The sequence below is a fragment of the Cuculus canorus genome, chromosome 8, assembly GCF_017976375.1.
Source record: "Cuculus canorus isolate bCucCan1 chromosome 8, bCucCan1.pri, whole genome shotgun sequence".
Taxonomy (NCBI): domain Eukaryota; kingdom Metazoa; phylum Chordata; class Aves; order Cuculiformes; family Cuculidae; genus Cuculus; species Cuculus canorus.
The window spans coordinates 25,993,933-26,019,708 of NC_071408.1; the positions used below are offsets into that span (position 1 = coordinate 25,993,933).

At 46.8% G+C, this 25,776-nt stretch overlaps 1 protein-coding gene across 1 annotated transcript; it reads left to right on the forward strand.

Moving 5' to 3' along the window:
- The first annotated feature begins 10,051 nt into the window (after positions 1–10,051).
- TMEM275 (transmembrane protein 275) lies at positions 10,052–24,173 on the forward strand. Its single transcript, XM_054073127.1, has 4 exons — positions 10,052–10,115; positions 14,096–14,193; positions 14,282–15,504; positions 19,959–24,173. The coding sequence occupies exon 4, from the start codon at positions 20,049–20,051 to the stop codon at positions 20,595–20,597; it is 549 nt and encodes a 182-aa protein (XP_053929102.1). The 5' UTR covers positions 10,052–10,115; positions 14,096–14,193; positions 14,282–15,504; positions 19,959–20,048; the 3' UTR covers positions 20,598–24,173.
- The last annotated feature ends 1,603 nt before the right edge of the window (positions 24,174–25,776 follow it).

A 25,776-nucleotide genomic window follows, 5' to 3' on the forward strand; every position in this document is an offset into this window, starting at 1 on the left:
GAAGATGAACTCGAGAATTTTCCTAGCTCATGTCTGGTGTGATCGCAGGCTGGTTTCTATTTCCTAGCCTTTTGTAATAAATCGTTGGTGGTGAAACCTGAGTGGAAGTTGTCTGGCCTCACGGAGCTGATGTTTGCTTTCTCTGAGGGATGAAAACAGAAGGAGGGTGGGTGAAAAACACTGGGTCACACTGCTCTCACAAGACTTACAGAGAGAGACAGCAGTTCATCTTCATCCTGAAATAACCACTTTCAAAGTCAGAGCTTTCTGGGTGGGATGTGTCAGCTGCAATCTTGGGAAGAGTTCCTTCCTTCTGAATCAGTGGTCAAAAGGTTTAGCCCAGCAGGGGGGTGAATACCCATTTCTACTGCTTTCTAGTGCCAGTCTTCACCAAAACCAGCCACAAAGTCACCTCACCCTATCGGCACACGTTTCCCCAGGAAGCCTTGCTCTGCTCTTGCAGCTCAGGAGGCCCAAGGATGATGGTGACTATGTGTGAAGTAGAAGAAGGGGACCTGTGCTGAGCTAAAAGAGAAATGAGAAAATCATGCTAGGAGGAAAGGATGATTGGCCTCGGAGAGCTCTCAGGTCTGTCAGGACAGGGTGGGATGCTGTTCTGCAGTGAATGGTCTTGTTTAATGTCAGAGCTGTCTTACCCTACCTCTGCACCTACAATCAAAGGAGTTGCTCTGGCTGGAGCAGATGGAAACTGCCGACCACAAAATTGTCTTACGTCACTGAAAATCAGGGAGAAAGCGTAGCCAAACAGTGTTTCTCACACGTCCATAGGGCTCTGGGGATTGTAGCCTGGCAGTACCTGAGCTGTGTGAACGTTACAGGAGCGTGTTCGGGGTAGAAGGGCTTGCAGACAGACCATGTGTTGCCTTGACTGCTTTGTCTCCTGGGGGTTTGCCTATGGGTGAGCTGAACAGTGTGTTGTTTGACAGGAATATCTTCTGATGTACTGGGACTAGTATTCGTCCTTGACTAGACTTAGAATACCTTTGTAAGTGCTTGATGCAGTGGGATTGGGGACATTAACCCAATGTGCGTTCAGAGCCTGCAGTGCTGGAGCCGAGGGGCTCCCCTCCAAAAAGCATCAAAAATAGCTACAAAGAGTGTTTTGAGAAGGGTCTAAAGTACAGTCTACCTGGTAGTGGTGCTGCCTACCCGAGGGAATTTTACAGAAAGCAAAAGATGACAGGGGAAAGTTGGAGCTTGGGGTCATTCTGCAAAGTAGCCTGAAGTCAAGCTGTGTCCTTCACACTGAATAATTTGCCTTCAGGCACTGACTGTCTAACCCATGAAGTTTGCTGGGTGTCCCTGGGTTTGGCTGAGCAAATAAAGCTTTAGCAGATTTCAGAAGCAGATACTTTTTTGTGGATTCCTTTTCCAAGTGAACTGAAGGCTATTCTGGTCTAAGGCATAGTGCTTTCCTTCCATCACAGAAGTCTAAGCAGCCAAATAGCTTTTGTTATTTATGTTTGGGGATTATAGCTGTCCTTGAATGTCTAAAGCAAGCTGAAAAATCCTGGTTTTCTGCAGGATAGAAGACTTTGGTTTAGAGTCATGCTTTGGTTTAAAGTCAGCTTTGTGAGCTGGATGCTCTCAGGCTTCGTAGATGCTCGAGGACATTGGTGGGTTTTGCACTGACTCTGGTTTCTTTTGGTATCCGTGGGAGGCTTTGGAGATCAGTAGCTCTGGCCCAGCACACTGCCATGGCCCGCGGGCTCTATGGGATCTCTGTAGCAGTCTCAAAGCTCCAAGGTCTCTGCTGCAAAGCTCAAAAGGGAGCTCAGCCCTGCTTGATCCGCATGCTAGCAGGCTGCAGGACCTGGTGCTAACCCTTGGTCAGTCTAGGAGGAAAGCAGCATCTAGTCTTTGAAAGAAAAACAGCTTGGATTAATGAAACCTGAGATGTTTTGGGTGAAAACATGAATGATTTTCTTGCTGAAGCATGGGTTTGAAAACTTCTAATGAGCTCAGCTGTGGTATCCAGTGCTGCCCTCCAAATCCAGAGCAGAGACATAGCTCCCTGCCTTGAAAGACTGAAACTTTACCATGCGGTCCTTCTGGGTGCTTAAGTGGGTCCCCCATGTGATCTCTATCCCTGCACCGTTCCTGTGGTGTTTCATCTTTGCTCTGTGTAATCTCCTGATTGCATTGTGATTTTTAAAGCCACTGTTGCAAGGAGTTCAAACTGTTACAGGATGGAAGCAGGATACAATTTGTGTTTAGTGTTTTCTCCACCAAATCAGCAGCTTTTCTGGCTGTATCCCAAGTCTTGATGTTGATATGTTTCTGCTCCAGGCTAAAGGCAGCACCTGTATAACAGTCAGCTCCGAGGTGATACCTAGTGGGCATCCTGTTCAACAAAATTATAGGCTGAGCAGTTAAAAGCAAATGGAGAAGGGATGATAACAAGAAGAGGTGCTTGTTGGCACTTTCTCTGGGAGATCAGGGTGTTTAATTCTTGGCTGACTTCATACGAGGCTGCTATTTGCTATTTTTCTCCATTCTTTACATAGACCTTCTTCTCCTCCCTCCACCTTCAGTGATCTCAGCTGGATGCCTCCTGGGGCTGGACGAAGCCATGGTGTGAGCAGGCACCTGGGTGAAAAGTGAAGTGGAGGCTGCAAAGTGAAGTGGAGGCTTGGAGCATAAACCCTCCTACGCCCCATCCCCAGGACAGTAAGTCTGACCCTGGCTGTTCATCGCTATAGACCTGCATTCGCAGTGCCACAAAAGCAGTGCTCTGAGATGCCTGGGCAGATGCACGTGCCTGTTGCTGGGTACAGGTGGTTAGGAGCTGAATAGGTCTTAATTATTTTTTTCAGCCAGTTTTCCTTCAGAAGTTACGTTTACATGGTACTGTTTGTGTCTTTGTGTGTCTTCCTGCTTTGCTCTTGTTTCTCTTATATGTTCATCTCTTACCTGTGCTGTGTCCCGCTGTTGCCCTTCCTCCCTTCCGCCTCCTGCTCTCAGAGGGACAGGGGTGCAGCTGGGAGGGCTAAAATCAAATATCCATTTGGTGTCTGCTCTGGCAAATGAAAAGTTCAGATCAAAACCCGAATCAATGGCCATGGAATCTGCAGCAATGTGTGGGGCAATTCCCTCTGCCTTGGAGAGACCAGCAGCCAATTTGGATATTCTGATACCTTGCTGGCATAATGCTAAGTCCCACAGAGTTTCCTGCCTTCCCAAAAGATGCTTCTTTGCCCAGAGTTTTCTCCTCCTGCCTATTTTGGAGAGCAGGGAGAGCTTTGGGCCCACACCTGAGTTTTAATTCTGGAAGAGACCCTCAATACCGACAGCATAAAAATTTGTAGGAAAGCTATAAATTCCTGTGTAAAGTTTCCTACAAATTCTCCTCTAAATTCTACTGCAGGTTTTAGTAATGCTTTCTAACAAACATTCTGCTTGTGATATAGCCAGCCAGTCAAGCGCTATTTGGGGAAATTCTATGCCATGAGACGCAGAGACTGAGATGCTCAAAATATGATTAACCACATCTTACAGAAGAGCTGAGCAAGGTGCAGAGAGGCTGTGTGATACTGAAGGTGCTGTGCAGGAGTCAAGACATAGGTAGGAAGGAAAGGGTGCATATCCTCATTGTCTTCGTCACAACAAGTGGTGAAACACTGGCACAGGTTGCCTAGAGAGGTGGTGGATGCCCCATCCCTGGAAACATTCAAGGTCGAGTTGGATGGGGCTCTGAACAACCTGATCTAATTACAAACATCCCTGCTCCTCAGTGCCTATCTGCTGCCAAAATGCCTGCCCTGTGTCGCGGGTGGTGTGATAATAACGAGGAGCTCAGCAAAATAGCCTGGCCAGGAAATAAACAACCAAAACTCTGTTGAGTGATAAACACAGGGAAGGCTCAAGTTTGCAAACTGCCTGTTGTCCTCTGGGCTTCTCCAGGAGCCTCTCTGGGGAACTGTGGACCGCAGGGGAGCTGGTCCTTGGCTCCCAGTCCAGAGCGGGCTAAGGCAGTGCAGAAGCACCTATAGAGGTACGACACGAATAAGTTAGAAGAGAAAAACATCTCTCTATATATAACTGCACCTGTGCGTCCCCAGACCTGCTGGATGGTGCCCGGAGAGAGCAAGTGAGTGAACTGGACCCAAAATGCCAGAAAATAGCACTCTGGCTGAGCCGAGGGGTGAACTGTTTCCCTAGCAGCGAGGATGTTGCTGTGCTACAGAGGATAAATAGTTACACCTGAAATAATGCTCATAGATTTCCAGGCATTGATCCAGCATGGCTTGCAGGTTTCTGACCTGGGAAATATGCTTGAATTGTTAAAATATATAAATTACTTTAAATTAATCATTGATTTAAACTGTCTCTCCAGAAGCTGGGATCACCATGGTATTGAATTTGGAATAAGCTGTAGTTGCACACAGAACTGTGTGAAAAACGTACGTACTCAGTACTTTGGCTTCTTGCTCTTTGTGTGAAATGTGTAACATTTCCCACTGAGATGAGTAGGTGTTGTACGGGCCCCAGCAGCGAGCAGAAAACCTCACGGCAGAGTAAAGTGCACCCAGCATCAAATTGCACCCATTTGAACACACAGAAGAGCCAATAGAAGATTTCTCTTGGGTGAGATAGGGATAGGGGGAGCGTTTTCCTCCAATTTCGTAAAATGGGGTTAAAGGTGACAAACACCCAGCTGAGCCCCTGTGCCTGGGGATGCACTGTGGCAGAGATAAGGGACTGGTTTCCTTGAGGGTGAGCTGGTGGTAAAAGCCTAGAGACAGAGAAGATGCGGTGCCCTCAACAAGATGGAGCTTGTAAGGAGGATGGAGGCCCTGGAAAAGATCCTGGAAACCAACTGATGAGCTGCTTTCCTGCCAAAGTAGTTCCAGCTCCTCTTGCAGGCAGCCTGACAGCTCGGATAGCAGAGGGGGAAGGCTGGGGGCACTTAAAAGAAGTAAGTGGAGGAAAGATGACAGCGAAACGATGGCTCGCAAACTTGCTGAGGGAGCAGGAGGGAGCAATAAGGGACACCCTTAATTATTTAGAGACTGTCAGATATGGTAAGTCATTGAGTTTTACTTCACTTAATGAGTTAGTGGTTGTGAGCAGGCTCCTTTCAGCAGTCAGTGTGAATGCTCCAGGCCCGTCTTGAGTGCAAAGGAAAACACATCAGCTGAAAGCTCTCCCTGAGGTACTTAATGAGGTGCCCCTTGTTAGCTGAATCTCTAGAGCTGCCTGTGTGTACGCTGCCAGCCTGCTCTAATCGCATGGTAAAATTACCGTGTGGTGCTGCTAAAACAGTTCAGGTCTTAATTGGAAGGGGATGGGACTGTGCACAGCCATCAGCTGCAGCTGAGCTGCTGGCTGGTGAGAGGTCATGCCATGCACTCATCAGTTGTGAACACCATTCCCAGATCCTAAGAAGAGCTGAGAAAACCAAATCCACAGGGAATCCAGTAATGGTCATTAAGAGTGGGTTTCTTCTACAGAGTTAAACTCTGCCCTGGCTGGTCAGAGACTGCATGGCCAGGGTGTGCAATTAGCAGCAGGTCAGAATTGCAAAAGAATGCTAAGCAGAAGATCTGATCCTGACCTGTTTCTCTAAGGAAGCAGGGAAGTTCAGTCCTCACCTGACCAGAAAGCAGGGAAATGCCTCCATAACCGCCAGTAACTGCCTGGCCTTTTTAATATAAATTAATGATCAACGTGAGAGATGAGAGGGAACCTTATGTTCAGAGAAGATCATTTTGCTCCCTTTAACAAGCTGCAGAAACCCTTATTCAAGGTCTTTCCAGTTTTTCGGTTTATCTTTCTCTTCCTTAATCGTGTTTGCAGCATCTCAGGCTTTTCAGAAAACAGCTGATGAGGTCATCCTATATCCAGACACATAGCAGTATTTTTGGGGCAGTCTCTCACTTGCTGGGCATGAGAAAATGGTTATAAATCAGCCCTGGCTTCTTTGGGTCCTGCGGATCTTTCCCCAGCAGTTTGCTGTAGCACTAACCACCTCCTCTAGTCGAATTAGCACTGTCCAGGCTTTCTTTCCCAGCCACTGTTTCTTATCTTCAGCCGGAGCTGCTGCTTTGTTTATTGCCTTATCTTCAGGACATTGGATACACAGGCTACTTTTTTTCCTATTTGCTTAAAATGGTGGTGAACAATTCTAGTCACCGCTTCTATTGCCTAAGGAATAGGCAAACAATGACTCCTCAGTCATGCAGGTTAAATGTCCTTGCTCTCTTTTTATAAATGATTTAGTGAAAAAAAAAACAAGAAGTGAAGCCCTTATCTCCTGCAGACCTCGGAGAGGCAGTGGTTGCTGCTGGTCCCCTGGGCAGTGGGCTGAGATGCTCACAGCAGCTTTGTAGTTGTTCTGTATCTCAGCACAAACCCTGGAAAGCCTCTCCCCATTGCTTCGAGATTGGGGTCAGTGGGTCTTGACCATGGTCTTGGGATGAGCCTCACCTTGACGTAGTTTCCATGCCTCACTTTCCCACTTGCCAAATGTGTGTATTAGCATTCCCCTGTCCTTTTTGAGACACAAATCCCTGACATCATGTGTTTATGTAGCGCCTGACACTTTTGGTCCCTTATGACTGTGGAAGAGATGAAACATGAGTCTTTTGAGAAGCATATTGAGAGGTGATGGGGGAAGAGGTGTCTGGCTTTGACCACATCCATGGTCCTGGAAAAGCGCTCCTGTAAGCCAACATCTTCCAGTGACACTTTGTGATTTCTCAGCTCTGCAAGTCTTGCCAAAGAGTCTGTGAGATTTAATCTGAATTTGCCACTTTCCTGGTGGAGATGGCAAATCTCTACCATCCTTAATTCATTGGTCTTAATCAATCTGCTGGATGGAGGAGTTAGCAGGGTCTCACCAGTGGTCAGGGCAGCTTTCCCCTCTACCTGCACCATCTGCGTGTGGGATGGGGAAAGGGAAACTCCATGATTTCAGTGACTTCTAAAATTAAATAGCACTAAAGCCTGTCTACAGAAAGATGCGTCTCTGTTGCTCCTGACCTGCCCTCATCAGTTTTCCACCCAGTGATGCTTTCTTTTATCTGCCATCACAGTTGGGGACTGGAGTGCTCATCTAGATCCTACTGCTCTGAACTCACCTACACCAACACCTGCCGGTATGTCTCTGAAATGGTGTGTGCTGCAGAGGAAAGGTAAGTTTCCTAATTCACTGATTTATGGATCACATCAGCCTATGAAGGGCAGGGTGAAGTAGGAGCCTCTGTTGTGTGCCAGTTGCTTGAAAAAAAGACGCGATTGTCTTGAGGGCAAACACTTGTTACTGCTCTTGGCAGCAGGTGAAACTTGTTTGACTTGTGGTTCTTCTCCTCTCTCTTCAACTACGGTCAATAAAACTCTGCAAAGGTCGCATGAGCACACTACTGCTTCCTGCTGAGGATCTTACTCCGAAGACTGCTGAATTAGTAAAGCATGAGCTGCCATACTTTTCATGGCACATTATTATCATGGGATTTGTTTTTTTTCTCCTCTGGATCCTGCTGTTGAAGGCAAAAATCACACTCAGCTAATCTCAAACTCGTGAGAAGCAGTTGCTCCATATGGACCAGTGGGTAGTTCTGGAGTCTGGTGAGGAATACGTGCATGTCTACATCTGCTATAGACAAATGCAGCGCCTCTGGTCTGCAGTGCCTGAGAGCCAAATTCATCCTGACACTTTTGATGACATTGGGAGGGTGATGTAGGAACTGAGAGGCAGAAAGATTAAGTGTATTAGGAGAGAGGCTTTGCAGCGGAGCTAATGAGTTGGAGTCAAGTGTTTTCACCAGATGCTTCCCCAGACTCCTTGTAAAATAAAACTTGTGCAGGCACAATGATGCTAGGCAATGTTTGACGTGATGACCTTATAATCAGTTCATTTAAGGGTGTGATTAACGATCTGTGCTTTGCCATGTTATAACTTGATATCCTAAATGGAGGCCACAGACATCTGCTCTCTACCAGGGGGCAGATAATCACGAGGCAGCATCCTGGTGACGTTGTTCACAGCTCGCTCAAGTCATTGCAACAACTTTCCTGAAGTTTTGTGGAATTTGGCTAAACCACAGAAGGAACCAAATAGTCTGGTTTCTTTATGCACCCAGCAGCTGAGGCTGTAGGATACCCATTCAAAGGATTTCCAGACTTCCACATGAGGACAAATAAGGACTCCCAATTCTGATCTTTAATTTTCACCTAAGTCTTGCTTATTTTGCTGCTCTGGTGGGTTAAGGACTTGCCTTGTGAAGTGTTCTACTGTTGTAATGCAGATTGGGCCATGAGGGGCCCAAGAGTTTTTGCAAGCCACAAAAACTCCCAGGAGATCTCATCTGTGTCCAAGGTGTTAGACATTTTGAAGGGACATAAATCACATCACCACGACCTTGCTTTTCAGCACTAGCTGTATTTCCAGGTCTTAATCGTCACTGTAGACTCTGTGTTGCCATATAAACCCTCAGCCCTTGGGTGAAGAATGTTGGGTGAGAAACAAGAGCATCAGTGCCCTAAGCAGTGGCCATCTGATCAAGGACGTATGTCCTCTTCAGACAGAAACACCATCTGTTGATAATGTTGAGTCTGATATCCCTCAAAGCTATTTTTTTTCCAGAAATCCAAACTGGCTAGACTAATGTGATTTATGCTGATGGTAATTAGTTTCTCTTGCAGTCTGGCATGCTATGAGTTGACCATCAGGTGGCTATAACAGGCACAAATTAAGGCTTTTATTGCTAGCTTGCAAAACAATGGCAGATATGTTCCAAAGGGGCTTTGGTTTCCACATCCAGGGACAGGTTGAATGAGGACACCATTGAAAATTATGAAATAAAGACTTGGAAAGCAATAATCCAGCATTTTACCTACAGTATAACTAGTTTGGCCTGCTTCCACTGGGAAACAGATTTTGATGGTCTAAGTCACCATGTGGGTGCTTTTCCCCATGAGCATGACTGAAACGAACATATTTGCACCTGAGACACCTGAGAGCATGCTTGCAGTCAGCCTCTGATATTGCCTATGGCTCAACTGGGCAGCAGCACCTTGCTCGGAAGGGGATAGTTGAGTGGTTGGATGGACAGGAAAACAGTGTGAGTAGGGAGAGTCAGTTCCCAAGGCTGAACTGCTGTGGTAGATATGACCTGGTATCAGAAGGGGGCACAGATGGCTCTCCTCTTTCTTGTAATTTGGATTCAGCCACCAGAATTGGGTTCAGAGAGGACGTGACATTAGGCTATTGTATCCTTTCGGATTCCATCAGTTCTGGTTTTCTTCATGATCAAAACTCAGTTTTACCACTGTCGTTTTGTGATGCCACCTGAACCCCATCCTCAGAAATGTCCTTAAATTCAGGTAAGACATACTCCCAGCAGAAGAGAAAAATGTGGTCTGGGAAAAGCAGTTCCTTGTTCACATGATGTTTCGTGTATGGGACCTGACTCTGTTGCTATGCCCGTTGTTGGTTTTTGCAGTGTTATCTCTGCTTTATTTGGTGAAGATACTGAGCATACAAAGTACATACTTACCTCAAGGTTTGTGAGTAGTCCCGCTGAATTCAATAGGCCAATAGTTAGAAAAAGCATGTATTTAAGTGCCCTGCTGGATCAGGACCTCACTATCACGACTCCTACCCCCTCAAGGCTGTTAATTACCTTTGCAGCTCAAATGCAGATCAGATTTTATTTGTGCATTATTCTTGGAGAAGAAAGAGAAGATAAGAAATTATAATATGTAACATAGAGTGTATAAAGTATAATATATAACGCACACTCTGATTTCAGTTCGTGAGGAGCCAGCAGCCCTTTAACTAAAATCTCTACCAGCACTTCTTTTAAAGATATAACACAGGTTTTTGATGAACTGCATTTGAAATCATGAAGTGGAGTTGCTGACAGGCACACTGTGTGGTTTTTATGTCTTCCAGATCAACCATCCATCGGTCTGATCTGGCTGGCAGAGAGGACCACAGTACAACAGAGGAAGATGAACTGGGTGTTTGCCTCCTGGGTGAACAAACCACATAATTTCAGACCTGCTCTTCCAGTGAAGCTTCTTGCTAATTAGTTTGCCAGTGGGAACCTTTGAGACTTAAGCACAGGAGACATAATCCTCCCTACAAGGTAATTTAAAATATTTGCCCCTTGCTGATAACTGACCTGCTAATTTCCTCCTGTTTGAGAAAGCATCATAAAAAATTACTGCACTGTTTGTGTAACAAGGCAGCCACTTGCACATTGTTTCCTGTCTGCTAACTTTCTTCAGCTCAGTATTTTCAGGGGATGTCATAGGAAGGAGAAACTCGTTTCAGCATCTGAAAGACTTTTTTTTTCATTTGTGTAAAGGGGGAAAAATTATCACTAGAGTATTTTAAAAAATCCAAACACAAAGGTGCTATGGAACTAGATCATTGGATCAGGGGGTAGAGGTAGAGCTTTAATGATGCTGGAAGCTAGGCTGATGGATCCTGCTGACTGCCTAGCTGAGATCTTTGTTCTGTCCAGGGCCCAAATCCCAACTGGTTCAGCATGAGGACAACTCTATACCTTTCCCAGTCTATCCCCCAGAAGTGTCGTGTTCTAATTTCAGCTTCCTCAAAACTGTATGCAGGAGTCTTGGCTTGAGTGGATCATGCAGGAGAGGTTGGGTCCACATCAGCTGGGTCCACAGCTCTTTGAGGGTCTCGGTGGGTTCCGCTGTGCTGAGTGCACTACAGGTACACGGTGAGAAGCTGCCAGCTTCCTGAGAAGACACAACCCAATGAGAATATACAGGTATTCTGCCTACAATCTTCAGCTAAAATGGTTAATTGAGGGTTTAACTGAGCCCTGCTCTGAAGTGGTTTGGTGCGCAGGCATGAGCAGGCATAGGGATGGGAGCATCTGCTAATGAATCTGGAAACTGCTGGCCCAGATGCTTTGGATCATGAAGACAGTTGTGTGCATGATGAGAAAGCTCCTGGGAAGAGCAGAGTAAAACCTTGAACTCCCCCTGCTGAGATGCAGTGAGTGTGTTGGATATTGCAATTGTCCTGAGGAAGACTATGCATGAAGCGTGGCTGCCAGTTCCTCTGATCAGAGAAGCCATTTTTTGTCCACGTTCAGAAATGACAAAAGCTTCATTCCTGACATAAGAACAGTCAAATAGAACCAGATAAAAGAATCTACCTATTATTATGCCTCAACAGCTATCAATAGTAGGGTCTTAGATTATGAGAACAGCGGTAAACTTAGAGCAAGCTTTCCCCCTCAGGCCATCCCCAGTGATTGGAAACGTAGGGACATTGTGAACCAGAAGCTGCAGCTGATCTCTTGTGTTCAATGGGTCCGGTTGTGTCTGTGTCTTGGGTCAGAGCACACTAACACTGTTGTTCTCCATGGCAGACTCCTGTAATTTTAATTACACACTGTACAAGGAGATGCCTCCTTTGTGGATTTAAATCTCCTGCACAGAAATTTCACAGCTGCCTCTAGGAACAACAAATAATAATTTCTTTTTTACCTCCTTTCTGTACTTGATGTGATAGGCAGGTAAACATGGCTGCAGAAATTGGCCTTGCCCTCTTCTGAATTGCCAGAGACAGCACAGAGACAGATCTGGATCCTGCCATAGTGCAAACTTTCAGACAGACGTGGTGGCATTTAGAATTGGTTTGGAGTGACAGCAGATTTAGTCTGATGTTCGTTCCCTTAAGAGGCAATTAAAATGTAAATGCACAGAGAGGTGCCAGTTCTGAAGACCTCATGGAAATCTGCAGGGGGACATTTCTGCAGTGACCTTTGTCTAATGATCTTATCGGACCATAAACTTTCAAGCATTTGCCGTCTCCCACACATTCCTTGCGTGATGGATACGATTCAGCAGGCAGCATCATGGGCTGCTGCTTTTTGGTCCTGATGTGCTGAGGAATTCGGCTGTTGGCATGTTGCTCTTCTTGTAAGAGTGAATGCTGCTCATGCACTTTCGCTCCAGTGTCAGTCCCAACCAAAACCCTTTGAAAACTCTGTGAAAGCATGGATCATCCTTACCCTTCCTACCTTTTTTTTTTTAGTTATTCTTGGAGAGAGAAACTCCACAAAATCAGCATGATATCAGAGGTCTTCATGTGTGGTAGTCATCATGATGGATACGATTCAGCAGGCAGCATCATGGGCTGCTGCTTTTTGGTCCTGATGTGCTGAGGAATTCGGCTGTTGGCATGTTGCTCTTCTTGTAAGAGTGAATGCTGCTCATGCACTTTCGCTCCAGTGTCAGTCCCAACCAAAACCCTTTGAAAACTCTGTGAAAGCATGGATCATCCTTACCCTTCCTACCTTTTTTTTTTTAGTTATTCTTGGAGAGAGAAACTCCACAAAATCAGCATGATATCAGAGGTCTTCATGTGTGGTAGTCATCATCCTGACCTGCTTCAGACCAGGAGGTGGTGACACTGAAGTCCAGCCTTTAAGAGTTCTCGAGTTAGATTTCTTACTAACATAAACCAGAGTCAGGAACTGGCAAAAGGAAGAGGCATCCAGGCAATTTTGCCTCTCATTCAGAAATAGTCTCACTTAGGCTAATTTCTGAATTCAGCAGAAGCTGAAAACAAAGAACTTCTCACAGAGGAATATCATCATAAAAGGGCTGCAAAGATAGTCAGAGGGCTGGAGCATCCGTCCTATGAAGACAGGCTGAGAAAAGTGGGATTGTTCAGCCTAGAGAAGAGAAGGCTCCAGGGAGACCTTATAGCATCCTTCCAGCACTTAAACAGGGCCTACAGGAAAGGTGGAGAGGGTCTTTTTACAGCTGCAAATGGTGATAGGACGAGGGGTAGTGGCTTTAAAGTTAAAGAGAATGGATGTAGATTAGACATAAGGAAGAAATTCTTCACTGTAAAGACGATGAGGTACTGGCACAGGTTGCTCAGAAAAGGTGTGGATGCCCCACCCCTGTGCTCAAGATGTTCAAGGGCAGATTGAATGGGGCTTTGAGCAGCCTGGACTAGTGGGAGGTGTCCCTGCCCGTGGTAAAGGAGTTGGAGCTGGATATCTTCAAGGTCCCTTTCAACCCAAAGCATTCTGTGATCATTTCTAGTCAGCTGAGAGTTGGGATATTGCCTCTGAAGAAGACAGAGCTTCCCAGTTCTTGGCAAGTTTGAAATTAGGAGCCAGCAGTCTGGCAACGCCCTGTTGGCAAACCATGAATGCTCACGAGCTATCAAAGCTCTGCAAGGCAATAAATCTGCTCTGATTTATACCAGTGGGAAATCTAGCCTTTAATTTTAGTTCTTGAATTAGCAGTTGTTTTAGTCACATGAATGCAGTCTGCCAGGTTGTCAGGGCCACATATGTGAAACTCAGAATTATTGCTTTAGAAGAGCCCTAAATATGCAATGTTTCAGTCAAGCCTTTTTATTTGGCTTAGAGACGATTAAGCAGAAAGAGGGATGGAGAGTCGTGCCACAACCAACTTGAAGCTGGTGCAGCCTTCTTCATCACTGCCTTCTGCTGTTAGGGGACAGCTCGCAGGTCATTTGGTATTAATTGGACCCCTTTGGCGCTTGAGCACTTTATGAATGCTATTATAAGATGTGATAGCAGGAAGCTCGAATCAATGACCCTGGCGTTCTCTTCCCACTGACAGCCGTTGTTCCTAAATAAACATGACTTATAGGGCTTTTTTCCGTTGTGCTCTGTGGAGCCATACCAGGAATGAGTTCAGCCACTTCAGTTTCTACCCAGCAACAGGCAGCAAACACTAAACACCAGTTCTGCCACATGTAGATCTGTCTCTCTCCTATGTGCATGGGGAGATTTTCTCCAGAATATCTTCCACTGGGCACTCACCCATGACTTTTCAGGTAGGGATGAGTACACTTGGCCATTGTGAACTTCATGTCACTGGGCCAGGGAATCCCTAGAGGAAACACTGCATCCCAGGAAGGGACTGAGATTTTACGGTTATTTCTTTCTAGAAGCACTGCTTTTCTGATACCTTCCTGACCTCTTGCTCACATCATGCAGTGTGCAGTTAGCGTTACCTGAGCTAAGAAGAAAACAGAGTTCCCTTCCTCAGCAGGGGCTGAATCCCTTTCTGCGAAGCTTGTTTTTGCTTGAATTTCTAGGATGACCTGTAAGGTGAAATGCGATGTGATGCAGCAGAGGATGCTGCTGTATTAAAAATACTCAGGCTGGAGTAGTGCCTGGAGAATAGAGAGGAGAAGTAAGTGTTCATTCCTTCTCAGTGATTTCTGTCTTTGACCTTTGTTTTTCACCACCTCTGTGTTACCTTTCTCCTTCTTCCTCTACAGAGATCATGAAAGCAGTCATTTGAAAAAGGGGGGAGCATGATTCATGTTCAATCAGATCCAGCCCGATTTGTATAGGATTTTTCTGCAATAAGCAGGAGAAAAGCTTCTGTTCCGTTGTCGCTGGCAGCATCCAGGCTGGTTACAGCAGCGTGGGCATGAAGAGCAGATGAGGGCATGTGAGTGTCGGCACTGTTTAAGCTGTGAAAGGATTATCTATACTCCATGCAGTGCATTACCCGCAGCCTGCCTTGTTTCCTGTGGTCACCAACTCCGAAACCAGTCAGTGATTGGCTTCTTAAGATGGGTGTTAAGATCTTGACTATGCTTGCAACAGGGTCTAGCATCCAGCGTGTTTTTATAGCGAGTACCGTTAAGCCTACCTGAGATCTGATTGCCACATGAAAACATTAGTTTTTCATCTGAGGACGGTATTTTGGTTTTGCCAGCTCCCACACCCTGTGTTTGCACCACCGGGAGGTCCTGTCTCAGCATCCCTCGCTACCAGCTGCTCAGTGGAAAGGAATCCTGCATCCCTCCAGGATCCAAAAGCACCTGGACACCAGTTATATATTTTTTTTTGTTTTTTTTTTTTTTTTGTTTGTTTGTTTGTTTTGTTTCAAACCTCTTGCTTTGAGGAGATCCCTGCCTCTCTGCAGCAGCCGGAGCGCCCGCATCTCTCTGCTCTGGCTTTGTTCTGGGGCTGCCGGAGCGGGGCTGGGGCTGCCCCTCGGGCTGAGGGAAAAAAAAAGGGGGTGTTCTGCTCCGGGCACCTCTGTCAGCTGAAGGGGGCGGGAGCTGCAGCCTTGGAGAAGAAAAAGAAGGCGCTGGGAGAGGGACAGCCGGACGGGGGGGGAGCGGCGGGAGGAGGTGCGAGAAGATGCTGCGGGGCAGCGATGCTTCGTCTGAACCCCCTTCTGCCTGAGGAGAAGGACATCATCCTCCGAGGGGAAGGAGGAAAGTGGGGAGAAGACGCTCGCACAGAGCCTGCTGAGCTCTCCCAGGGGCTGCCTGGGGCTTCCCTGGCAGCCGAGCAAAGTTTCCCGAGCTCGGTGAAGAGAGGGAAGGAGGCACATGAGATCCATCTCCTCCTAGTGCACAGCTGGGCTTCCAGCCCCGGCCCTGCTGGGACGAGCATGGCTTTGTCATCCCCGACTGAAGGGTGAAGGGGAGACCTGAGGCACCGGCTCTCTCCATCGCCCTTCCAGCTCCACGCTCCATCCCAGGTGAGTGTCCTCCCCTTCCAGGCACCGAGGCTCTCTCTGCCCCTGCCAGAGAGTTTCCCAGTACTTTGCCCAGGGAAAAAGTCTTGTGCTTCTCCTGACAGCTAAAAAAGTACGTGCGTGTGTCTTTGTGAGTCTGTTTCAGTGTGTGGGGTGGTGACAGCTGTCTGACTGCAATTTCTGTTTGCTGATCACTCTCATTATTCCACTGTGCCATCACACCTCTAGAAAGGAGACACTTCTGAGGTCTGTCAAATATTTTGGCTGTGCTGCTGCGTTGAAACTGTGTGGAAGGATGACAGCTCGATCCCCCTCGCTACAACTAAGAGAGAAGCATGTTTTAGCTGTGCATCTTGCTGCTGGTGATATGGCTTTAAGTGATGCTCCCAAAATCCTGCAGATGTTAGTATGCCCTTGGAGCTCTAGGAACTCTCAGAGCTAGGAATTAATGTCTCTATTTGTCCGTCTGAGAATACAGGGAGGGAAGAGATGGCTATTTCCCTGGAAGGAATCATTATAGCCTCTGTATTTCTGTCACTCTATCTTGGATATGTAGATTTTTTTGTGTGTGTTTGGCAGTAATGCATTTCAAGCTGAAATATTGTTTGGAGAAGAAATTTGGACTCTCCCCACTAGGAAAAGAACCTACTTCATACAGAGAGCCCAAACAGAACTTTCTCCCCTCCTGATGGAAAGGAAGTTGGTCGTTTTGGACAGGATAATTTGGTTGGCAAGAAAATTGGTCATTTTGAACCAGTTAACTTAGCTGAAGTGGAAGCAGGAACATAAAAGCTGCCAGATATCCTCAGGCAGGTCAGCAGTGACCCACATCAAAAAGTTCTTGTGACTGCGATGGTGATGAAGAGGGATAGGAGTGCGATAGGAGATAACAGGAAAACAAAGATGATTCTGTTGTACATGGCAGTCAAAATAAAGGTGGAATTTGTGTTGTTGCAGGGCCTTACCAGGTAGAGGATGGTGTAAGGCATCCCATGGCTTTGGTTTGTTGTTACACTCCACTGCTCTGCTGGCTTTGTCAACCCCATTTCATGGGGTTTCCTAACAGGAATCCCCTGTGTATAATCCCTACTTTTTTGTATGGAGATCAAGATGAGTAGTCAGAGATCCACTTTCTGAATGTTCCCAGCCCAAACATGTTGTCTTCTATGTACTGTTAGTTACCTGGTGCCATCTGTCCAAGTCATGTCCTAGCCCTGTGGTGGTACTGTCTTCTGAGGTATTCTGCCCTAAGCTGATGGGAGAAGTCCTCACTCCAGGCAGGATTCACCTTAGATTCTCCAATTACTCCATGGCTTTCTTCTGGGGAAGGTCTGTTGCCCCGTGTAGATGCTCTAAGCAAAGAGGATGGTAAAAAAAAAATTGTCTTGGATATAAAATGACTGGAACCCTTGTGGTGCAGCTATAGAAAGGGTGCTGCAAACCCCTGAATTTCTCACACAGTTTAACTGAGATTTCAACTCTACGCTAATTTTGACCACTCCATTCAGCTCAGTCTCCTGTTTCTGAGGTTATAATCTCCATATACATAGTATGAATAAGCCAGATTTGGCTTCCTATGCTTTTCTTTGATGCCATCTCTGTAGACTCGGTGGCTTTCTCCCTCAGTCACCCCAAGTGCTTTTATTCCCCACCTAAGGGTGTTCAACACAAACCCTTCAATTAATGTTGCTACAGCTTCACTCTCTAGGCTGTGTCATGGCCCTTGTATTAGACCTGGCCCTTTGAACTGACAGATGCATATTTTACAGTTGCAAATGTATCTGAGGAGGTCCAGGACTCTGGGTTTTGTTACACTATCTGCTCTAGTCTCTGGTCTCTTGTGCGGGCTGATGCTGATGTGTTCCCAAACACCCGATCCAATGAGCCTTCTAGGGAGATGACTCCTGGCAAGCTACACACATCACTGCTTTAGCCACAGTGGTTTATTTGCGAGCTTCATTTCTTGCTTCTTCACTTGTCAGGAGGCAGGTAGCTACCATTGCCTGACCAGCCCCACAGCCCAACCTCAGAGCCACCTGCCTGTCTTCGGGTAGCTAAAAGAGCAGCTGATGCCTGCTCCAGTCAAGCTGCAAGGTGAGAGGTCTCCATCCTGATACACCAAGTCCCTATTTCTGCACTGTACACCTGGTCCTCTCTCCTTGTCGGAAGCGACCATGAATGCCTGGGAGGCTGTTGGTACCCAACCTGAGCACAGCTGGATCATTCTCTCATGTCATCTCTCCTTCTGGAGTGGATCTGTGGTTCCCTTTTACCTGCTAGGGTGTGCTGTTCTTGTGTAAACTGCCCTGAATTATCATTGCCAATAGTGTCTGAACAAGCCCTCCTGTCTTCCTCTCCCCCTGTTACAGCCTGGTGAGGTAAGTGAGGATTTTGCCCAAGTTTAACTCTCTATACTCACAGAGCTGTAACAATGAACAAAAATTGCCGGGCAGAGAAAATGAACTACCAGGGACCATGCTGGGTGATATCGTTGCAACCTTCAAAACAGCCAGAAACCAGCATGGTCTCTCTGGAGTCACTACAAGTGACTGCTGGCAGATATGATGAGCAACAGGTTGAAGCTCCTTTGGAAAATACCAGTGGGAGCATGACCTCCGATCCCTGCCTTGCCTAGGAGCAGAGGCAGCCAGCTTGATTGCACATCCTGCTAGAACCCAGCACCAGTGATAGCTGCCCAGCTCCCCCCGGGAGGAGGAATTCTTGCAGGATGGAAGCAGGTAAATACTGAGGAGCTGGGGGGCAGAAACCTGGTGCTGTGGATCTGTGATATCTGTTAACCATGAGGAGCCATGCAGTTCCCTGCCAGTCACTTTGCAGTGGGAGGACGTGGGGCAAACCGAGGGGAAGAGCCACGCTGGGGCATCTGCCAGTCTACGTGCCAGACATTGAGATTGGCATCCATAAGGGCTGGGCTGAGAACAGTGTGTGTCTTTAACCAGAAGATGTTTTGCTGCTGTTTCCAGGCTGGTGAATGAAGAAGAATCAGGGCTTCAGCTCACCGCAGTGTGATGGGGTTCCCTGGGAGGACAAAAGGACATTGCTAGAGAAAGGTGCAAGGCATTTAGCCTGGCTAATGGAGAAAATGCCTTTCTTTACCTCCCACTCTCTCAGTTCTCCTGAAAAATCTTTGCCTGCAGAGAGAATCCTACCCGGTCAAGCATCCCCGATGAGAAAGGATTTAATCATTTCATGTGCCTGGTCCCTGTCTGCTCCAGCTGATGTCTTACTAAACAGGAACTTCACTAAAAATTCACTGCTGCACTTCATTCAGGTCTAAAAAAGAAGCCAAGGAAAAGAGACATGACACTGGATAGAGCAGCAGAGGGCTTTGCCTCAGCTGGAGGTATGGGACAATTTTATAACCTGGGAAACATGTTGAAAATGCCCAGCTGATCCCCCTGGCATATGTCAGGGTGGTGGGTGATGATCTGGGTTTTTTCATTAGAGTGTTACTAGCACAACAGTGATTTTTGGCTCCTGTGGCAGAAACCTCTGCAATATCAATTTTTGCCCCAGCAACCCTTTTGAAAGCACTTTAACAGCAGAGGAAGGAAGAAGCTAGGAAGTCAGGCAGGGCAGCAGGAGAGAGCAGACTGCTATTGTTTGCAATCAGGCTGGGAAGAGAATTGCTCTCCTGCCTATAAAATCAAAGGCATCACCAGCAAACTGCTGGCAGCTTGGTTGCTGGCAATTTGGCTTCCCAGCAAAGTACAGCGAACACAAAGCCAGCTCTTATCACATGCAATAATCTCCTTATGGAGAAGCTGCTGTTATAATTCAGGGCTATACGTTCCTGCCTTGGGTCTAACACAGGCTCTTTTCCAGCTTCATCATCTCCGTTTCCATGACCCTCCACTCAGGAGCTGGTGTTGCTTGGGCATGAACCTTATGTAAGTTTGGTTTTACAGTTTCTGTGGCAAACAAGCTGTGGATGATGACAAACACCATCAGACCAGCTACTGCCCAGATGGCAGCAGAACATATTGGCTGACCCAAAGAACCTGTATTTCAAGGGAAAGGTGGACGGATTTGGGAGAAAGTCAAGAAATGTATGCAGCAGGTCTCAAACCCATGTGAGAAACATCTGAGCTCATGATAGGAGTTTGTCTATCCAGCCACACTGCTGCAATGCTGTGCTGTGGTTCAGACTCTACGCAAAGCCAAGTGTAGGCTTTGAGCCATCACATGGTCAGATTCACTCGAACCTCATCCATCTGGATGGCAAAGGGCACACTGAGCTCAGTGCTCCAGCCTGAGGCTGACTGCACATGACCACCAAGGGCAGGGAAAGCCCAGACTTGAGAGCAGATTTGGATAAATACTTAGTTGTTTGTGCCAGCAAACCTAGAGATAATGATGGTCACCTTGAATGGTGGCAGAAAGGTGTTTTTTGTTCGTTGATCTAACTCTTGCATGCTTTTCTGTTCCTCTCCAAGGATTTCAAAGAAGCAGGAGACCAGAGCTAGCCTTCTCAACAGAGTCTACAATCCGTGACAACTGAAGCAACCTCTGAGATTCATCTCAACATGTTCAGTGAAAAGAGCAGTGCTTCTTTGTCCCAGAAACCCATGCAGAAAAAGACACGACCTCAGGGCCTCCCCTCCCCTGCTCTCTGCTGTGCTTGTGGACTTTGCATCATGCTAGCAGGGATCAACATCACTTTAGTGGGAGCTTTTGCCTTCGGGACTTTCCTCCCTGTGAACAACCCTCCCATCATCATCGGACCTATCTTGCTGGTGGTGGCCTTCACGTTCTTTGGTGCCTGCTGCATCTGCAGCCGGAGGCCTCCAGCTCACGGGGCCAGGAAATCTAAACCAGGTTCCAACATTGGGCTCATCAAACCTGGCAACACAGCCTTTGAGATTGAAACTAGTGAGCACACGGTGCAGGATACCACTGCTGTTCAGCTGAGCCCCACAAATTCTCCCATCTCCTCCAAAAAGTCCACACCAGTCCATGAGAATACGAAGACTTGCAAGCTCTTCACCATGGAAGGTAATGGGCCAGTGGCCAAGTATACTCCAGGAGGAGAGGCAATACAGCTCAACTTGCCCAGGGACCTCACTGCATCCTAAACCCAGGCAGAGCTTTTGTTAGCAGCCAGCCAGACGCTGCAATGGATGGGCTGGAAATCCGTGATGTACAATCAGGCATGGGGAAGGTGCTTGTGAAAAGCCAGCAGACAGACAGGTCTTTCTGAACCAATTTAAGGGATGTGGATGCAACAGCAGAATAATTCTGGATTTTTACTGAAAGGAACATGGCCATTACGTAGCTTTAAAAAGAAAATTGATAATGATGTTGCTGTGAAAGGATGACTGTCGGTTCTTGGGAATAGACTGGCTTTTTTTGAGGAGCAGATAGGGAGAGGGGAATGAATTAATTTGTGTAACATAACGTGGAAATATGATGACTGGAAGGAGTGGCTACATGAGGCTGACAAATGACAGGTCTTTCTTCTCGGAAGTGAAGCAATTTTTGAAAGTGCAAGAAGCCAGGATGCAGTAAATTATAGCTTGCTGCCACTCAGCCACAAGTTTTCAGCGTTTTTAGTGCCAGGGTTTTTGGCAGTAGAGACAAAGCTTTGTGTCTGCTATTGAAAAAGCAGTGTGGAACAATCTCCCTTCCACTGAAAATCCTTGCCCTGACTTGCCTTCGTTTGGGTGACTTTACCACCCACTCTAAGAGACAGCGAATCACAAGGATCACAGCTAGCACTGGTATTTTCCTCTTGTTTTAATCAGTTTGGGCTGCAGCTAAGCCACGATATGGTGCGTAACTTTGAAGATCAGCCATGCTGAATCCTTGAGGACAAGCTCTTGGAGTAACCAAGAGTTTGACAGGAGCCTGCAAATGAAATCCTTGGGCGATGATTATCTACTGAGTGCCAGGCAGCTTCTTTTCCATCTTTTTGTGGAAGGCTCGCCTGGGACACACATTAGGTAGGGGCAGAGAGTGAATAACTCTATGGAATTCAGTACAACTGTGCTTGAAGATGGTGACTATCTCTCTTTCCCTCAAGTGGCTACAAGATCCATTACACAGGGTGGGCAGTCAGGAGAGGATCTCTTTGCTGCAGGAAACCAGCTGTTCAATGTGCTTATGGGCTTGCAAAGTAGTGGGATCAGTTTGCAGAAGAGAATTCATCTAGAACTGTTCAATGCAAAGACACCACCTCTGCCTTGGAAAGACCCTAATCTGTTGGATTAATGCTGCAAAGGCTTTGTTTCCTCCCTGGGTAACCTTTGTTGGGAAGACAGTGCTGTGCTAATGCTGTGCTTTGCTCTAACCCCTGTAGGGGATGTTCATGTGTTTTATGAGATGGGACCAGCGTGTGGAAGGATAGCTGTGCTAGGCAGGACTGGTATGTGGGGAAGCAGTAGCAGGAGAGTGGATTTTGAGTAGGAACAGCTACATACATTCTCTGTTTATGGAAATCCTATATGTGAAATGGGGCTCTTGAGACTTTGAGTGACTAGGAAGTCATATGGACACAAGAATGACCATACCAGATCATTCTAAATGCCTGGCTAGACCAGCAACCCATTTCTGACAAGTCCAAGAACAAGGTCTGGAGAAGAGCATAAAGACAGGGCAAAACCAGGGCATTACTTGCCCAAAATGCTCCGCCAACCCCCCATGCACTGATGCTTAGCGTCTTCCTGAGCCAGAAGTGGTGCCTGTATGTAGTAGCCCCAAATTAATTTCTTCATGAAATAATCCATTTGCGCCTTGAATGTCTGTCAACTTTCATCATTTGTGATCCTGCAGCAGAGAGTTGCACAGTTTCACGAGAGGCTGTAAAGTTCTCTATCCTTGGCTTATTTTCATTCTGCACCCTACTAATTCCCTTTGATGTCCCAAGCCAGCAAACAGTCCATGCCCCCGACACCACTCAGGTTTTCCGGGGCCTTTGTCACGTTTCTTTCAGTCATTTCTGTCTACAAGAGAAGCGAAGTACTATAGGAAAGAGATGGCTCAAGGAAACATGACAGGCTGAAGGGGAAACACTGGAAAAGAGGGAGCTGTGACATGGCCAAGGCTCCCTGGGACAACAACAGACCTCTGCACAGCCAGGCTGTGAGGACCATATGGCTGATGTGCTGGGTTAAGTGATGGCACGTGGAGTCGTGGGAGAACTGGGGAGAAGAACCACAGTGCTGCACAAGATGTCCTGGTTGCTTTTGGGAAGCCACTGTGCAGCTGATAGCCCTTTTATGAGCTCAAGAAGGATGAGGTTGAATTTCATTCCTTGATGGAACCAAACACTATATCTTCACGTGGGTTCTTCTTGAGTCCTCCAACAGTCTGATGCCTCAAACAGTTCCTCCTATATCAAGGAATTACATCAGTGCGATTTTAGCAGGTCTGGTCTGCTGGATAGGGTGGACAGAAGCAAGCTCAGGAGAAAGATGTTTGTTTTGGCTTGGTAAGATACGGGATCAAGTCTTTGGTTCAGCCTCTGGGTCCTGGGCAAAGAATTTAATTATACTACTGCTCAGCTTCCTGCCTGTGCAGGAGGGAAAATACCTACTCCCAACTCCACTTAAAGCTGCTTTAAAGATGAACACATTGCCAAGCAACAGGATTGGTATTAGCACACCTGAGCCTGGAGACTGCTTGAAGGGGGATAAGTCTGTATGATTTGATCTCTGCGTGATCTCCTTCAGAGCTCGTTTTCATGGGTGAGTTTTGTCTCTAGCACTGGCTGCCCTTTGGCACGTAGGGACTGCTGTGCTGAACAAAAGCTCCCATGATTTTTGCCTGCTGTTGATTGCTGTAGCAATTAAACAGGCTAGCTTGCTGATGTAGGTTTGAGTCTGAAGCTGCTGGCTCGCCAGCCTTTTGGAATAGCACACAACAGGCTGGAAGTCCATTAGTGGCATTGCCCACGTGAATATGGTTACTGCAGCACTTTTCTTTGAGCACTTGGAGCCAAAAAAAGTAATAAAATCAAGTGATAATCATACAACTCCTTCCTTTACTCACTAAAGGCTTGAAAAGACTGAATTGTGTGTACTGGAATCAATCGTTATCGCAGCTGCACTGCAAACTGCTACCAGTTACGGTTAATACAGCAGCAGATCCCATAGAAGTCGAAGGCAAAGGCCCCTTGGGCAGGAACAGGGGCAGAAGCAGGACTTTGAGGGCCATCTAAGAGTTGAGTGTGGTTCACACTTGCATTGTGGTATCACAGGCAGTACCATATCGGGAACCCTGGCACAGCCCCAGGACCTGGCTCGTCCTGTGCTGTACACGCAGGTCACCATAAAGCTGATGTTGCTCTAGGAGTTGATGACCTTGGCACCCAAGAGACAACAACCAACAGAGATGGCTCCTGGGCAAAGAGACTTGGAGAACCAGTGAGATGCTGATCCCTTGGTGTAGAGGGTCTGTACTCCAGGCTGTGACCCCAGCTGCCTGCCTGCACAGCAAGGTGGGCATGGGAACATCTGCTGCTTTCTGAAGCATGAATGCCCTGCTCTTGCCTTTTTCCGTCTTTTGGGATTTCCATGTCTGTGTGTCTGTCTGCCTCTGTGATTGGCCGTGACTAATGTTGTGAATCTTGTGCCTCCTTGCGTAGCAGCAGACAGGGAGAGTTTCTTCTTCTCCGAGTCAGCATTTCTGGTGTGGGTCTTTTTTTAAATTACTATTTACGTGTGTGAATTGTGGAATTTGGAAAAGACAGACCCATTAAAATAATTGCACTCAGTAAGCCTTTGGCCTGCCTGCTCCTTCACTCTACCGACCACCTTCTCCCTTTCTTCCTTAGCCTGTGACTGCGTGTGTGCCCCAGAGGTATCTGTATGCATTTTACCTCGTGGTCCTCACTCTCCCACTTGATTTTCTAGACAGTGCAATTAGCCGCAAGGAAAAAGCATCCCTAAGGGTTCATGTTACCTCTTGAATGCCATTGCTCCTTGAAGACCCAGTTGCCTAAACACTACCACCACCGTCGAGTCCCACCTATCATTGCTTTGGCGAATGTGACAATATCCCAATTTACCCTTTTTTTTCTGCAAGTGTGCATTAAGCTCTACATGTGTTCTTGAACAGACAAGGTGTGAATTGTGGGCTTCCGGTTTATTAGGGACACAGGAGGAGGGAGCATCTTTGTGGACTGGGGTGGGTGAGGACTGTGGAGTGTTCTAAATTCAACCACTCTAGGGATAAAGGATTAGACTGGATTATTTTAGCTGATCCTCCCCAGTCCTAGGTATAGATGATGTTTAATTTGTGGTGGGGTAAAGGGGTGGAAGCTGTATCTGTGTGTGTTTGCGTGTCTAGGATTGATGTCATCACCTTTCTGTGCTCCTTCTGGGCTTAGCCCATCATGGTCTCTTGAAATGAGTCAAGGAGGGATGGCACAGTGAGAATAAAGAGGATTTGAGAGCCTTGCAAATTCACCTCGTCAAAGGGCTTCTCTCCCATGTGCAGCCAAGTGATTTGAGACGAGAGGAAATCTCTCCATTCCAGGCAGGCTGGCTGGTTAAAGACCTGGGAAATGAGCTGGCTAAGAAGGCTCCACTGACAATGTGTGTAAAATGAAAACCTGCTCCCTTCAGAAAAGAGATTTTTTTGGCATTAGGAAGAACTGCCTGGAAGGGTTTTTCTTTATTAAGAGTGAGACCAGAGAGAAAGCACAGAGGAAGGTTTGCTGCGAATCTACTGCTGTTCTCCTGGGCTTGCAGCCTGTAGCATTCCTGCCACAGCAGCTGCACAGGACTAACCTGGACTGTGAGCTTCTGTCCCCATCTGAAAGAATAAAACAAACCTTAGATGAAATGTAATTAGCTTTTTCTAATTCCCAGCCCAATTTTTTTCCTGGCTAGTTTATTTCCTTTTATCCTTGTGACAACAATGGGTTTCATCTGAGATACTTTTTGGCCTCCTGGAAATTGATATCCCTGAAACACTACAGATTTGTTGCAGATTTGCTAGAACTTCCCTCTCATTAGTCTGAGCCGGTTCACCCCTTCCATCCATCCCTCCTATGAAATGCTCACCCTTCCCCAGAAGCCCTCACCTCCCTCTCTGGCCTATCACTCTAATTTGGACTCAGGAGCTCCATGAATGTCCACGAACTGCCATTCTTTTAAAGGATTCACAAGTATACGGTGAAGGTACAAACCTTCCAGGACTCTCTTGTGCAAGAAATGGGACGTTTTTCCTGGGACAAATCCTGGGAGAGGGAAAAAAATCCATGAAAGAGTAGCAATATCCATGAAAATATGAAATTTCCATTTGCAAAGT

Excerpts from the sequence above, each read along its gene's own strand:
- TMEM275 (XM_054073127.1), top strand. The coding sequence starts at position 20,049 with ATGTTCAGTGAAAAGAGCAGTGCTTCTTTGTCCCAGAAACCCATGCAG.